A 15,634-nucleotide genomic window follows, 5' to 3' on the forward strand; every position below is an offset into this window, starting at 1 on the left:
AAAACCAACCAAAAAACTGAATTGCAACCTGAAAGAAACCCTTTGCGACACAAAAAGCACACGTCCTGACTGTCAACAGCGTACAGAGAAGAGAGAAGAGGATGCGGCCAACCTCGTTCTTGCGTCCCAGCAGCAGGTATGTGGCAGTGATCTCATTGTACTTCTGACTGGCCAGCGAGTCTCGGACCTCCTCTCTGTTGAATCCCATCCCCACCATCACATCTGAAACAGAAAAAAAAACCAAAACGTTTGAACGCAATGGCAGCTCAACAACTGTGGTCAAGATCTCAATGAATGAAACTCCACTAACGGAATCAACCACATTACAAACACATTATTCACAACGAGGCTCGGATGAGTCCTGAAATACATTTTAATCACAGAACTAAATTAATTAGATGCCGTTTATATAATAATGTCTCACGCGACAACGCCTAACCCCGATAAATATGACACACTGACAAAGATGTAGTTAGTATGCCGGGCCACTGGAGGGCGCCGTCGCTTGTTTTTCCTAATGAAAACACACCGACGTGTACAGAGAACAAAACGCTATAAAAGTGAACAAAAATCGAGGGACTGATGACGAATCGGATCCAATCAGGGGAGATTCTCAATAAACTACTGATGTGGAGGATAGAACTAGAATACGGACCGCGAGTCCTACCTCCATGGGTCCACCATGTTTGATTACAAGGGAACAGGAAGAGAGGGGGGAGGGGAGTAACAGGGCTCCACAGCCTCCAGCACTTGCTGCAGGAATGAATCGCGGCCTTTAAAGAATCTTTCCACCTTGGCAGGTGGGATTAAAAGCTTTGTGGATTCATGTCTCATGTAAACGGACCCCCCCCACCCCAAAAGTGAAGAAAGTTTTGCGGATACAGTGGCATTCATTGTGCAAACAGGGCCTAAAACCAAAGTGTCCAAATTCGTAACAGACTCCTCACCGATCCGGTTTGTGTCGTTAAAGTCTTCTCCGGGCTCGATATAAGGCTTCAGCTCCTCGCTGTCGTGGCCCACGTTGATCCACTTGTCTCTCATTATTTGCTACAGGGAAAAGAAGGACGACAAAAAATGGACCCGATAAAGACGACAACGCAGATTTTGATACTTAAAAAGGTCAGATTTTTAATTTCAACGGCGTGAAATGACATCCTGTAAAAGCAGCGGCTCGTCAGAACACCGCGATTCAGCGTTGGCCCTCACCTCCAGCGAGCAGCGCTTGGTGGGGTTGAGCACGAGGAAGCGGCGCAGGATCCCCTCGCAGTCCGTGGACATGTAGAAGGGCACGCGGTACTTCCCCCTCAGAACACGCTCCCGCAGCTCCTGAACGCAACACACATCCATACGCGGCGTGATGTCACCGTCCGGGTACGCTGAAGCCACAAACGCACTCGCGGTGTTTTGTTGTTGGCGATTGAACTCCGTCAGCTCACTTAAGGAGACGTTCAATCGGCGTGGAGGAAACTGCTGAAGCGTTTCGAGTACATAAAGTCGTACGGAGTGTTTACAGTAAAGCAACTCTGAGAATAAAGACGCACTCGACCCACTGCGTGATTATCTCCCCCGAACCGTGGTGTCGTGAACAGCTCCCATCTCCGAGCTTCTTTTTTAAGTTTTGAGTTGTCTTAATGTACAAAATCGATATTTTTGAGGATTTCATGGGACTCCAGGTTCAGTTCAGGAAGTCTTCGGTCTTTAATTCTGAAAATCAGGCTTTAAACAGAGATGCTCCAATGACTATGGAGCACTTTATTAGCTACGCTGCTTTAGGTTTCGCCTGTTTTATTTAATGTACTGAGCTGTTTTCCACTATTTCTGTGTTATATGGTATCACTCTACTTTGAAAATTTAACAAATAGAAAATAAAACAATGTGAGTATGAATAATAATAATAATAATATGAGTAAATGAATTAATATAATAATAATAACAATGATGATGGTACTACTGCTACTACTACTACTATTAATAATAATAGTAACCCACCCAAAAGGCTTTAAATCAAAGTGTGAAGACTTTTTCTTTAGGGACTTCATAAGAAACATCTATAGTGACAAATCCATGACCATTTAAATCAATTAAATAAACCATAATTCTCAATTATCCCAATAGATTTCATATTGCATATTGCATGTACATATACATATATTTATACATGTGCAAGTACACTATTACTATTGGTATTATTATTATTATTATAAGTATACTATTACTATTGGTATTATTATTATTATTACTGATATATATATATTGTTATTGTTATTTTATTGCTACCATATTGTTATTGTTATATTATTGCTACCATTATTAGTAGTACTATACACGAGTATTATACACTATTTCACACTGTTATTATCTGTATTATTGTTATTATTATTATATAATGCCTACTTCTAATGGTTCTGCCACTGCACCTTACTATTTATTTATTTATTTATCTTGCTTTTATCTCGTGCTTATTTCTAAGTGCCCATGTTCCGTTCTGTGCTTTACTTTATGTCTTATACCCAGATATTTTAATTTCTTACTTTTATTACTATTCTATTGTATTTTATAATATTCGTATGTACCAGATTGCTGCAACAAGACAATTTCCCTTGGGGATAAATAAAGTAATTATCCATCTATCTATCTTTCTAGAAGAAGTGCAGGAAGCCTCTTTCCATCCCACTAAAGCAGATTGAATTGGTGTCCCTCACCTTCAGGTTCTGTCCGTCGAAGGGCAGTGAGCCACTGACCAGAGTGTAGAGGATGACCCCCAGACTCCAGATGTCCACCTCTGGACCGTCGTACTTCTTCCCCTGGAAGAGCTCCGGCGCGGCGTACGGCGGCGAGCCGCAAAACGTGTCCAGCTTATTGCCCGCCGTGAACTCGTTGCTGAAGCCAAAGTCGGCGATCTTGATGTTGGAGTCGGCGTCGAGCAGCAGGTTCTCCGCCTGCAGGGAGCAAGTCCACGTGTGACGAAACAACGCGAAAAAGCCGCGACTACCAAGGGGAACATTAGCGAAGACCTCCGACTGTGACTGAGGGCTGCTTCCATTCGCCCTTGGCTCTGGTGGACTTAGTGGGCGTGGCTTCTGCAGCTTTCAACAACACTCACCTTCAAGTCTCTGTGGACAATGTTCTTCTGATGACAATAGTGCACAGCCGAGACAATCTGAGGAAAGAGAGAGACAGAATGACCCGAGGCCGGTGGGGGGGGGGGGACGATGCTGCACGTAAACTGAGCAATGAAGCTCGGAGCTCCATTCACATGTCCACAGAAAATGGAAGCAGAAAACACAGGAAGCTGGTCGACCGGATCGCTTGTGAGAAACGTGTCGACGGGTCGTTCAGCACAGAGCTCTCCGACTCAAGAGGCTCACATCCGGGGTTAATGGTGCTTTTTAGATGTTACCGTTGAGATCCAACAAGTTGACTTGCAAACACAATACAAATTTTTAAAAAAAGTCTTGTTGGACAAATAAAACTAAAGTATTGAAATGCCCTTCAGAAAGTCCCCCAGGGCCTTGAGAGGGCGGAGCTCTGCAGGAGCAGCGCGACACCCACCTGTCTGAACTTGGCTCTGGCCTCTTTCTCCTTCATCCTGCCGTGAGCCACGAGGTAGTCGAACACTTCGCCTGCAAGACAAACACGCCAGAGCACACGCTGGGTTAGTCGTCACTGCCGCTCACGCTTCGCACCACCCGTCCACGTCTCCCAGCAGCCTCACACTTTTTATGCCGCGTTTGTCTTTACGTCGGCCGGTTACAGTGCGTTTAACCTGATTTCCTGCCTCAGCATGTCCCGCCTTGATGTGTAAATTCTCACCTTTAAAAATAAGAAAAGTCCTCAATTCAAATAAGTTAAACATTTCACAAGAAAACCCTTTTTTTTTTTTTTTTTAATATTCATTCTCCATTCGGAGAGGGGCCTCGACGACCCGATCCCCGGACACGGACTCTGGCTTTTGGGACATGGAATGTGACCTCGCTGGGGGGGAAGGAGCCCGAGCTTGTGAGGGAGGTTGAGAGATACCGTCTAGATATAGTCGGGCTCACCTCCACTCACAGCTTGGACTCTGGAACCCAGCTCCTCCACAGGGGCTGGATACTCCACTTCTCTGGAGTTGCCCGCGGTGTAAGGCGGCGGGCTGGAGTGGGCTTGCTTATTGCCCCACAGCTCAGCCGCCATGTGTTGGAGTTCACCCCGGTGAACGAGAGGGTTGCGTCCCTACGCCTACAAGTAGGGGACAGGTCTCTGACTGTTGTCTCGGCCTATGCACCTAACAGCAGTTCAGAGTACCCGACCTTCTTGGAGTCCCTGGGAGGGGTGCTGGATAGTGCCCCAACTGGGGACTCCATTATTCTCCTGGGGGACTTCAACGCCCACGTGGGCAATGACAGCGAGACTTGGAAGGGGGTGATTGGGAGGAACGGCCTCCCCGATCTGAACCCGAGTGGTGTTTCTGTTATTGGACTTCTGTGCTAGTCACAGCTTGTCCATAACGAACACCATGTTCGAGCACGGGGGTGTCTATAAGTGCACATGGCACCAGGACACCCTAGGCCGGAGGTCAATGATAGACTTTGTGGTCGTGTCATCTGATCTCTGGCCGCGTGTCTTGGACACTCGGGTAAAGAGAGGGGCAGAGCTGTCAACTGATCACCACCTGGTGGTGAGTTGGATGCGCTGGACTGGGAGGAGGGCGGATAGACTCGGCAGGCCCAAACGTGTTGTGAGGGTCTGCTGGGAACATCTGGCCGAGCCCTCCGTCCGCGCAGCCTTCAACTCCCACCTCCGGGAGAGCTTCTCACAGATCCCGAGGGAGGTTGGAGACATTGAGTCCGAGTGGACCATGTTCTCCACTTCCATTGTCGAAGCTGCTGCTCGGAGCTGTGGCCGCAGGGTCTCTGGCGCCTGTCGTGGCGGCAATCCCCGAACCCGGTGGTGGCAACCGGAAGTAAGGGATGCCGTCAAGCTGAAGGAGTCCTACCGGGCTTTGTTAGCTCATAGGACTCTCGAGGCAATCGACAGGTACCGGCAGGCCAAGTGAGCTGCAGCCCGAGCTGTGGTGGAGGCAAAAACTCGGGTCTGGGAGGAGTTCGGAGAGCCCATGGAGGAGGACTTTCGGTCGGCCTCGAGGAAATTCTGGCAAACCGTCCGGCGCCTCAGGCGGGGGAAGCAGTTCTCCACCAACACTGTTTACAGTGGAAGTGGGGAGCTGTTGACCTCAACTGAGGACATTGTTGGGCGGTGGAAGGAATACTTCGAGGACCTCCTCAATCCCACCACGTTTTCCATTGAGGAAGTAGAGGCTGGGTTCTCAGAGGTGGACTCGTCCATTTCCCAAGCTGAAGTCACCGAGGTTGTTGTGAAGCTCCTCGGTGGCAAGGCACCGGGAGTGGATGAGATTCGCCCAGAGTTCCTTAAGTCTCTGGATGTGCAGGGACTCTCGTGGATGACTCGTCTCTGCAACATCGCGTGGCGGGCGGGGACAGTACCTCTGGACTGGCAGACCGGGGTGGTGGTCCCTCTCTTTAAGAAGGGGGATCGGAGGGTGTGTTCGAACTACAGAGGGATCACACTCCTCAGCCTCCCCGGGAAAGTCTATTCCAGGGTACTGGAGAGGAGGGTCCGGCCGTTAGTCGAACCTCGGATTCAAGAGGAACAATGCGGTTTTCGTCCTGGTCGTGGAACACTGGACCAGCTCTATACCCTCCACCAGGTGCTTGAGGGTTCGTGGGAGTTCGCCCAACCAGTCCACATGTGTTTTGTGGATCTGGAGAAGGCGTTCGGCCGCGTCCCCCGAGATGTCCTGTGGGGGGTGCTCCGGGAGTACGGAGTCCGGGGTCCCTTGTTGAGGGCTGTTCGGTCCTTGTATTCCCGGAGCAGGAGTTTGGTTCGCATTGCCGGCAGTAAGTCGGACCTGTTCCCTGTGCACGTTGGCCTCCGGCAGGGGTGTCCTTTATCACCGGTTCTGTTCATCACATATATGGACAGAATTTCTAGGCACAGCCGGGGGCCGGAGGGGGTCCGGCTTGGGGACCACAGAATCTCATCTCTGCTATTTGCGGATGATGTGGTTCTGTTGGCCCCATCACGCCTGGATCTCCAGCGTGCACTGACACGGTTCGCAGCCGAGTGTGAAGCAGCTGGGATGAGGATCAGCACCTCTAAATCCGAGGCCATGGTTCTCGACCGGAAAAAGGTGGCTTGCCCCCTCCAGGTCGGTGGAGTGCCCTTGTCCCAAGTGGAGGAGTTCAAGTATCTTGGGGTCTTGTTCACGAGTGGGGGAAAGATGGAGCGTGAGATCGACAGGCGGATCGGTGCAGCGTCTGCAGTCATGCGGACGTTGTATCGGTCCGTCGTGGTGAAGAAGGAGCTGAGCCAAAAAGCGAAGCTCTTGATTTACCGGTCGATCTTCGTTCCTACCCTCACCTATGGTCATGAACTATGGGTCATGACCGAAAGAACGAGATCCCGGATACAAGCGGCTGAAATGAGCTTCCTCCGTAGGGTGGCTGGGCGTACCATTAGAGATAGGGTGAGGAGCTCAGTCACCAGGGAGGAGCTCGGAGTAGAGCCGCTGCTCCTCCACATCGAGAGGAGCCAGCTGAGGTGGCTCGGGCATCTATTTCGGATGCCCCCCAGACGCCTCCCACGGGAGGTGTTCCGGGCAGACCCAGGACACGCTGGAGGGACTATGTCTCTCGGCTGGCCTGGGAACGCCTTGGGGTGCCACCGGAGGAGCTGGAGGAAGTGTCTGGGGCGAGGGAAGTCTGGGCAACTCTGCTCGGACTGCTGCCTCCGCGACCCGGCCCCGGATAAAGCGGTAGAAAATGGATGGATGGATGGATGGATTCTCCATTATTGCTGTACGACACCAGGTAAACATGCAATAGTGTTTCTGTGATGAAATGATCCGTGCTCCTTCTCTTGGCTGCTAATTTACACCAACTGTGAATAAGAAATACTTTCTGGTTATTATCTGTTTTGTCACATGTGGATTTCAGAAGTCGCACGGCTTATTAACTTTGTATTTTTTTTATTGTTGTGCTCCTGACTTTTGCTCACGCTTTCGACTGATTAAAAAAACATTTCCAATCATTAATTGCACAGTTTTTGTGAATTTATCTCACACCTTTCATTCACACAATGCATTGAGACATACGGCGTTTCAATTGCAGTTGAGTCACTTTATATTCATATGTAATGCACAATATTTGTGAATTAATCACAATTAATCACATTTTCCTTTTCACACTTAAAGATCTGTCATTGAATCTTCTGCAACACACACACGGCCATATGCTCATTAATAACAATAGATTTGTGATATATTGTGTTTTGCTATTGGAGATCATAAGAGAGGCTCTGATTCATCCGTTCCCACCAGGAATTGAAGAAATAAAGCCGTCAACTAATTAAACATCTTCCGCTAGTCAACAATGCAATTTTTGTGAATCGATCGCAATCATTAGTGATTTTTCCGTCATGTTTAAAATCCTGACATTTTTTTAAATGTGACTCAGTTCAGTCAGTCTTTTACAATCTGTTTGGTGATATCGCTATAGCGACACATTTGCAGTACATCATAACAATTTTTTTTTATTCATATTTTCCTTCAAGATTAAAATTATTTGGATAGTACATTCATTTATATGTATTTTGCATACATGCCCATCCACACAACCATACATCTGAGAGGTTTTCATTTAACTATTGACAGTTTAAGTGTTAGTTAGTGAGTTTGAGCGTGTAAATCAAGCTCGTGGCTGAATCCTGGTCTCCTAACCTTCCACTAACTTCTCAAAGCGTCAAACCGACCACATTTGAGGCGAGTGGCTCATTATCAGGCTTTCTGCGATGCTGAGAACGACACATTCGTCACATTCTAGTGTGTTGGAGCAGAAATACGCGGGACCATGGCCCGCTTCTTTTCTCCAGATTTAACGCCATTGCAAACATGTTCATAAACCTCGGAAACATTAGAAAAGTGTGGAAGTTGACTGACTTAGCAAAACTTTGTGTACGTGGGGAATATACCCATAAAAGTTTATGTAGGAATCATAAACCTGGCACAGTGCTGAACCTTGACATAAAAAGTCATCCACGCCGCTTGTTTTCAACACGCGGATCATGTGCCTGAAACGTTTGGAGCTTTAAAAAGTGCGAGCTGCTCCTCGGTCGTACGTTTAACCTCCAAGATGTTAAACAGTGGAAAACAGGCCCGGAGAGCTGCTGCTTCCTTATTAGGCACCAGGAGGAAGAGATAAGAACACGCACATCGAGAGAGAGATGAAAGGATCATGAGGAGAGAAAATAAAGACATGGCAAAAATAGACAAGAGCATGAGGGGAAAAAAAAGTAGAAAGAAGTTGAAGGAAACATGCAGTGAAGCGACGATTCGCTCTTTCACAGACATGCACAGACAGGAAAGTAGATTATACAACCAGAAAATCATCAGCAGGCCAGAAGAGACAAGTGTATAAGTATTTGGCAGTGACGACGTCGCTCACCTCCGCTGGCGTACTCCATAATCAGGTACAGAGTCTTCTCTGTTTCAATCACCTCGAATAACTGGACTGTTGACACAGAGAGGAAACGGGTTGACACAGGATCCTCGGGCCGAGAACAGAGACACAGAGACGTTAGAGTCACTCACCGATGTTTGGATGGTTCAGAGTTTTCATGATGCGTACCTCTCGAAACAGCTGGGAAAGAGAAGAAAGCATCATAAGTACAAATAAAGGAAAAGACTAAAAGCTCATTACTGAAGTTGAATAGAATCGGGAATAAATCCAACTGGTATAACTATTGGCTTCACTAAAAAAATACACAGAGAAAATATAACGTATACATATACACCAAATATTCACATACGAGTGAAAATAAAAACAATGGGACAGAATGAATAAATAAATATTGGTAGGAGTAGCAGCGGCAGTCATAAAACAAAACTGTTGTACAAATAGGAGTGTAACCAAATGGATTCTGGTTTTAAGCACCGGATCAATAAAGGCATTAACACCCATGGAGTATAACAGAGAACAAAACATTACGAAGTTTCCAGGTACTCAAGAGAAAAATACAATTTTGAAAAACACTAATTTTTCAGATATTTACAATTACGTCAATATTTTCTAAAAGAACTAAAGAAGAATGAGGCAATTACGGAACCCAATGGAATAATACGATCAATAAGATGGTAACTCCAAATCAATATTCTCAAAACTTTATCAAGGAATTCTAAAAGGTAGAGGAGAGACCACAAACTACATCAGGGAGAGATGGGAAAAAGAATTGAAGGACAAAATAACTGGTGAACAGTGTGAGAACTTGTGTGAAACTGCCTCCTCGACCTCTTGTTCCATGTATTGGTGTGAATTCTGTTGGAAGAACCTTGTTCGCTTTTTTGCTACTCCTAAAATGACAATTTTACAACATTTTACACCACATTTTTTTGGAACGGCCCAAAAATTCAAATATTCTGGGAAAATATTCAGGAAGTTCTCCAACATATCTTTGGGGCAGAATATACCATTGAAGTGCACAACACTTTATCTGGGTGATTTACCGGTAGGAATGACAGGACATGATAGATACCTGCTGAAAATACTGATTGCGTCAGCGAAGAAAGCAATAACTCGGAAATGGTTACAGAAGGATGCACCTACAGTAGATAACTGGGTGGAAGTTATCAGGGAGATTCATGAGATGGAAAGATTGACCTTCTTACTACGCCTACAAAAGGAGTCGTACGTTGCAAAATGGACAAAACTACTGCTATACTTTCAGATATAAGATCAAATGCTGTAAGAATGTAAATTGCCTGGAATTGTAATAGAAAAATGATTGTCAATTCAGATGTACTGTGACACTGTATACTGTTTATGTTGCTGTATGGTTTATATGTTTCTCTGTTCGTATGAAAAAAACTAATAAACAAGTATTAAAAAAAACCAAATAGGGGTGGAGTTGTGATAGTATTATCAGAAGTACTATTTGTAGTTGAAAAGTGAAGGTTGCATCTATAACAGTAGCTTATGTAATAAATGCTGTCGTCACTGGTGTCGTCGGGTTCATTAATAACACAAGACGTCCAGGACAGACTGAAGCTGCGTTACTCGTGGTGCAAATGTGATCGTTGATCACAGTGACTGTAAAATATATGAACTGAGAGACAACGTTACAAAATACACATTTATCCATTATTAAAATCTAAAATACGAGCCGAAACCAACACATTATTATTATTATTATTAGAAGTTGGACATCTGGATGTACCTGTAGTTGTATTTGTTGAACATGTATTTATTGTAGCCATATGTGTAGTTCTGGCATGACACCATAAAAATTCAAACTCATGGGAAAAACAATAAATCTACATCAGGTGACGTATTAATAATTGGACAGTAAATGTAATTTGGAAAACTAGATGATTGACAATTTCAGGTGAAATCTTGTGTACCCCCCATTTAGATTTTATCAACATCTCATCCAATTGAACAGGCAATTGTTTTGCTAATTTTTGCGATTTCAGCAGAAACAATATGCAGAATCAGCCACAAAAACGAGAGCAAGCTATTCACGTGTCACGTCCTGCACGCTTTGATGTGCTTTTTTTGTCCGAGCCCCCAACAGTCATCAACTGACAACAGAAGAAACAGAAATAAAATGGGTGCCGAGGATAGTAATCTTTGCATGTCTCTTAAAGAGGCAAACACAGAATCCAAAAGTTATTTGGCATCATGTATACATTTTTTTTTAACCACTAGAACTCGTACTTGATTCTGTTCGTGTGATTTAATATGAAGATTATAAGGTGATGATCCTATACTACGACTAAATGCATGTGTCCCTTCTTCAAATCTGTTTTTGAGCTTTTTGAGCAAAATCAGAAAAGTCCAATCATTAGATTAGAGTTCCTTCACACAGTTTCACAGCTGATATATGGACGCCTTTTCTCTTCATCCATCTTATCCGGTTGGTTTCTCGGACCACCTCCGGACCCAGGATCACACCCCCCCCCGGGTGATCCCGGGTCCCACAATGCTACACTGACAATGAGGCCTCCTCCCTGGGGTGTGCTCTCCCTCCAGACCCCCCCCCTCATCCATCACTGAGCTCCAGACTGCTGCCTCATGCTGCCTCTCTGCACCGTCCCTCACTTCCTGTCTAATTAACGTAATGCATCTGCCCGTGAACGCCACTTAAGAAATTACACAGGACCGACGCCAGGACTCGACGACGGGTCGTCAAACTGTCTTCAGAAAATCAGAAATGAGTCAGACTCAGAGAAAACACCGGCGTGGGCCCTCTGCGCACCGCGATCAGCTGCTTTCATCCGTCATTTGTTGTTTTTAATTCAGTTATTATTGACAAAGTGAGACATTCTGACCCTGGAGGGCAAAGTGTGAGAGATAAAAAAAAAAACTAAACTAAACAAAACAACAAAAAACATCGTGTTATGAGGGAACGTGTCAGCAGGAAACGAATGCAGGAATAGCAAATGAGGCAAATTAACAATGCACAGGGGATGAGGGGCGGGAGCGGAGAGAAGAAGAAGACAAAGACGACAAACTAACAAAGAGGAAGAAAATAGAAAGAGGGGAGACCGACGCTCACGCAGCAAGAAATTAAACTCAGAGCAGCTTTGTAGATATATGTATTTTTTTTTTTTATTTGTTGTTCAGTAAAGCTTGGCTGTGAACTCACCTCGTTAAAAATTCTGTAGAATAAATTACAGACGGGGTGAAAAAAACAAGAAGTGAACAGTGCAGGAAAAAAAAAAGAGACAAAAGACAGAAAAGAGAGGGGTCGGTGAAAAGAGCAGGAATACAAAAGCTGGAATGCACAGATGAATTCATTCTGGTAGGTGAACCTCAGCTGCCCCTGGAAACAACCCCCCCCCCCCCCCCCCCATCACTCCGTCTCCCCAGAGGAGGAAGCTGAAAACAATCCTCATCCTCACGTCTTCACAGTCACAGCGCAATATGTTAACTGGTGCTTTTCAATGAATTATGACTAAATACTGCACCACAACTACATTTGGCTTTAGCACCAAATGTGTAACCAGTAGTACTAACAGTTACTGCAGTTAACTCAATAAACACATTTCATGCAGGCGGGTAACAAACGTGTCGACGTGCCACAGTCCGTTCTGAAGAACGCGTTTTCATGTGACGCAGGGTTAATACCTGATAATTAAGACAAAACCAGAAACAAAGTTACAGTTACTAAAACTTCCATGGGCCATTGTCTCGCTCCGTCCTGGTCGCCGACACTCATCTCGCTTTAACGTTAGCATTATACAAAGCTGCAGTGAGGAGCAGCTCTGGATTTCCTAGACGATCGGTCATTTTAAACCAAGGCCAGTGACTCCCCGTCCAGATTCTCCTGGGACTTGGTAGTTTTATTTTGACAGTCATTGTGATAACAATACAACTTGGTCGTCTGTCGGTCTGTTTTCCCGTTGTGCATAGTTTATCGTGGATTGTTCTCTGCAGTGTGTGTGTGTGTGTGTGTGTGTGTGTGTGTGTGTGTGTGTGTGTGTGTGTGTGATCACAGATTTCTTTATGCCTCGTTCATCCACTTTGTAGTTCAATGGCTTTTGTAATGTGCAATGATTTTCATGCTTTAATGCAGCAATCAGTGAGACGTCAGAGGCTAATTTTAACCAACTTATTAAATTTAGAACTATGCCGGTTTGGTCTCGGGGTTTTCAGGAAACTTGTTTTGCTCAGACGTCTGGCAGAAATGACATTTAGAGCTCAGACTTCATTAAGAAGGATCTTATATAAGCGGGAATGTTTTCATGTTGCTCGAAAAGACCGAGGCCGTCACATGTATCAGCAGTGTTATGCAACTTAGTGATTGATTATTGATTTTTTTTTAAAACTTTACAAGCTATAGTGAATAGCGCTCGCAAGTATTTTGACTTTGTTCTAAGGTGATTTCGACGTCAGCAGTGTGAGAATCAGACCTCTCGACTAATCAAGAGGCCTGCGTCGAGGCCAGGTGGAACACCGGGCATCATCATTATCATCACTAACCCACCAGTGTGCCATCAGTCCTGCTAACACTCGGCGCCGGTTACCTAACCAGCACAGAATGCATCAATGAGCGCGCGCTCGCGCTCGCTCTCTCCTCTTCTCTCTCTCTCTCTCTCTCTCTCTCTCTCTCTCTCTCTCTCTCTCTCTCTCTCTCTCTCTCTCTCTCTCTCTCTCTCTCTCTCTCTCTCTCTCTCTCTCTCTTCTCTCTCTCTCTCTCTCTCTCTCTCTCTCTCTCTCTCTCTCTCTCTCTCTCTCTCTCTCTCTCTCTCTCTCTCTCTCTCTCTCTCTCTCTCTCTCTCTCTCTCTCTCTCTCTCTCTCTCTCTCTCTCTCTCTCTCTCTCTCTCTCTCTCTCTCTCTCTCTCTCTCTCTCTCTCTCTCTCTCTCTCTCTCTCTCTCTCTCTCTCTCTCTCTCTCTCTCTCTGTGTGTGTGTGTGTGTGTGTGTGTGTGTGTGTGTGTTGTGTGTGTGTGTGTGTGTGTGTGTGTGTGTGTGTGTGTGTGTGTGTGTGTGTGTGTGTGTGTGTGAGTGTGAGTGTGAGTGTGTGTGTGTGTGGTGTGGTTTCATGAGAAAAACAATGCACAGCATCAATTCCTGGCCTGGCATGCCGACTGCATAATTTTCAGCATTTCTGCCGTTTCCGTGTAAACGGCCACCGTTTTCAAAACGTTGCCGTGTAAATGAGAAACTTTTGTTACGCTTTGCGTTTTTGACTTGTATTTTGAAGAGCTGTTCATTCAGGCAGTGATGACTTGACGGGAAAGTGTGAGAAAGATGAAGGTGACTTTCCACTGTGCATTCGCTGAAGGTAAAAATAATGCAAAGCTCTGCTCCGTCTGTCTGTCAGGCTCACTAAGCAAGTGTTTTTCTTAGCATGAGCTGATGTCACTACTCCACCAAACCCTGTTTATTAAAGGAGGAGCGCCTCATTGATCCCAGCGTAACTCAAGTCTTCCTGACGGCAACACAAAACACACCTCCCATTCGCATTAGCATCTGCGAATGCTAAATATCTACAGCTATCTGCATGCAGCTAGTTTACCCGCATGCATTTCATTAAGCCTCTAGGAATCAAGAGCTTTTAGTTAAAGTACCAACTTTTACAGATGCTCTTTACACCAGGGTGGACGGACCTGACAGCTTCCAAGTTGCAGTTGTCTCTAAAGGAGAAACTGGTTGGTCTGACTTTATGTAACTCGGAGCCACGTGCCTAAAACAATCGACTCCATCCGCCATGATGAAACAACAGCTCCTGTGTGATGACATAACCCCGTTGTCGCCTGAGGCGAGCGTCCGTCTGTCGGAGACGCGATTCTCCACATGATCAGAGACACATTCCTGGTAACCAGCAGACCAGGAACCAAACAAGCGTGTTGCTACTGTACTTTCTCCATTTGATCTCTTATTACTCCGTTTTTATACTTTGTAAACTGCACCTGGATGAATTCCAGAGAAAACCTCCACGTGAGGACAATTAAAGTCTATTTCATCTTCAGCAGTTTAGCTTATAAGCACACGTGTGAACGCAAAGTCAGACTGTATGGATGCGAGTCACATCGTGTAGTTCACAATAAAAGTTTGATGTGGTTTGGTTCAATAATAAAGAAAACTAAATGTGAAATAAGAAAATTTATATAACACGAGAGCATATTTTGAGATAATTAGCAGAAATACAGTCGGTTGCATTTATGATGCTGCTTTAGCATTCATGCTACAGCTTTAGCATCGGTGTTGTGGAGTTCAGCATCACTTTACTGCTTTTACATTTGTGTGGCATTCATATTAATGGTGGTTCAATTTTCAGATTTGTTTTGAGAGCTCTACATTTTTGGGGATTTTGCAGTCAAGCTGCAGCTTTTGCAAATCACGACGCAGCTTCTACCTCTGCGTTGCGGCTTTTACATTTGCGTTTCGACTTCTACCATCACGTTGTAGGCCTGTGCATCCCTGTCACTCTTCTGGGGCCCTGTAACGTTCTACACATCTGTTACTTTTTCTCCTCAGGGCTCCTGAAAAGCACCGTCATACACAAAACCACGAGTCCACGAGGAATGTGTGCAATTGAATTACGGACATGGTGCATCAGCTGGACATCTGAGCTTCAGGAGGAACCATCGGCTCAGACGCTCATTCACCCTCGTCTCTTCCCGGACTCATTCAACTCTTTCTCTGCAGTCTCCGGCCCGCTTTGCCAAATCTCTCACCACCGGGTGTCGAGTTGTTGCATATTTCAAGATAAAAATAGCAGCTGAAACAGGTTGAGATAAAAAAAAAGAAAAGAAAAGTGAGGCTTCAAACGTCAGACAGCTGGCAACAAAACTGCTGAGTCACCTTCATCGATCCCACCAATGCTCAGCTCACGCTGCTACTCACCTCTCAGTCAATCAGCACATCTTTCACGTGACTTTATGTTCACGTTTTAAACACCACATCTTGAATTACTGGTCCCCCCCCCCCACCAAACAGTGCCTGGATGAAGAATCAAACTAGAGCAGAGCCTCAGAGTCTGTCCAGCTCGGTGTACGGACGTCTCGTCCACAAAATTACAACACTGGACAACTCCTTCATGCCAGGCAGGCCAGTGTCGAGGTGACAGA

General features: G+C 45.5%; 1 protein-coding gene across 2 annotated transcripts in view; it reads right to left on the minus strand.

Moving 5' to 3' along the window:
• The window catches only part of mark4b (MAP/microtubule affinity-regulating kinase 4b), a gene marked incomplete at its 3' end in the record, with an annotated part of 73,934 nt that overhangs the window by 18,229 nt on the left and 40,071 nt on the right, over positions 1-15,634 (minus strand). For both annotated transcript variants that reach the window (XM_080503464.1, XM_080503465.1), the window contains exons 4-11: positions 8,651-8,699; positions 8,505-8,570; positions 3,553-3,623; positions 3,104-3,160; positions 2,703-2,939; positions 1,207-1,326; positions 948-1,047; positions 113-222 (exon numbers count right to left, since the gene is read on the minus strand). In XM_080503464.1, coding sequence (XP_080359590.1) covers positions 113-222; positions 948-1,047; positions 1,207-1,326; positions 2,703-2,939; positions 3,104-3,160; positions 3,553-3,623; positions 8,505-8,570; positions 8,651-8,699 — 810 coding nt within the window. The remainder of the gene's footprint in view (positions 1-112; positions 223-947; positions 1,048-1,206; positions 1,327-2,702; positions 2,940-3,103; positions 3,161-3,552; positions 3,624-8,504; positions 8,571-8,650; positions 8,700-15,634) is intronic.

This window comes from Blennius ocellaris (assembly GCF_963422515.1).
Source record: "Blennius ocellaris genome assembly, chromosome: 2".
Taxonomy (NCBI): Eukaryota; Metazoa; Chordata; class Actinopteri; order Blenniiformes; family Blenniidae; genus Blennius; species Blennius ocellaris.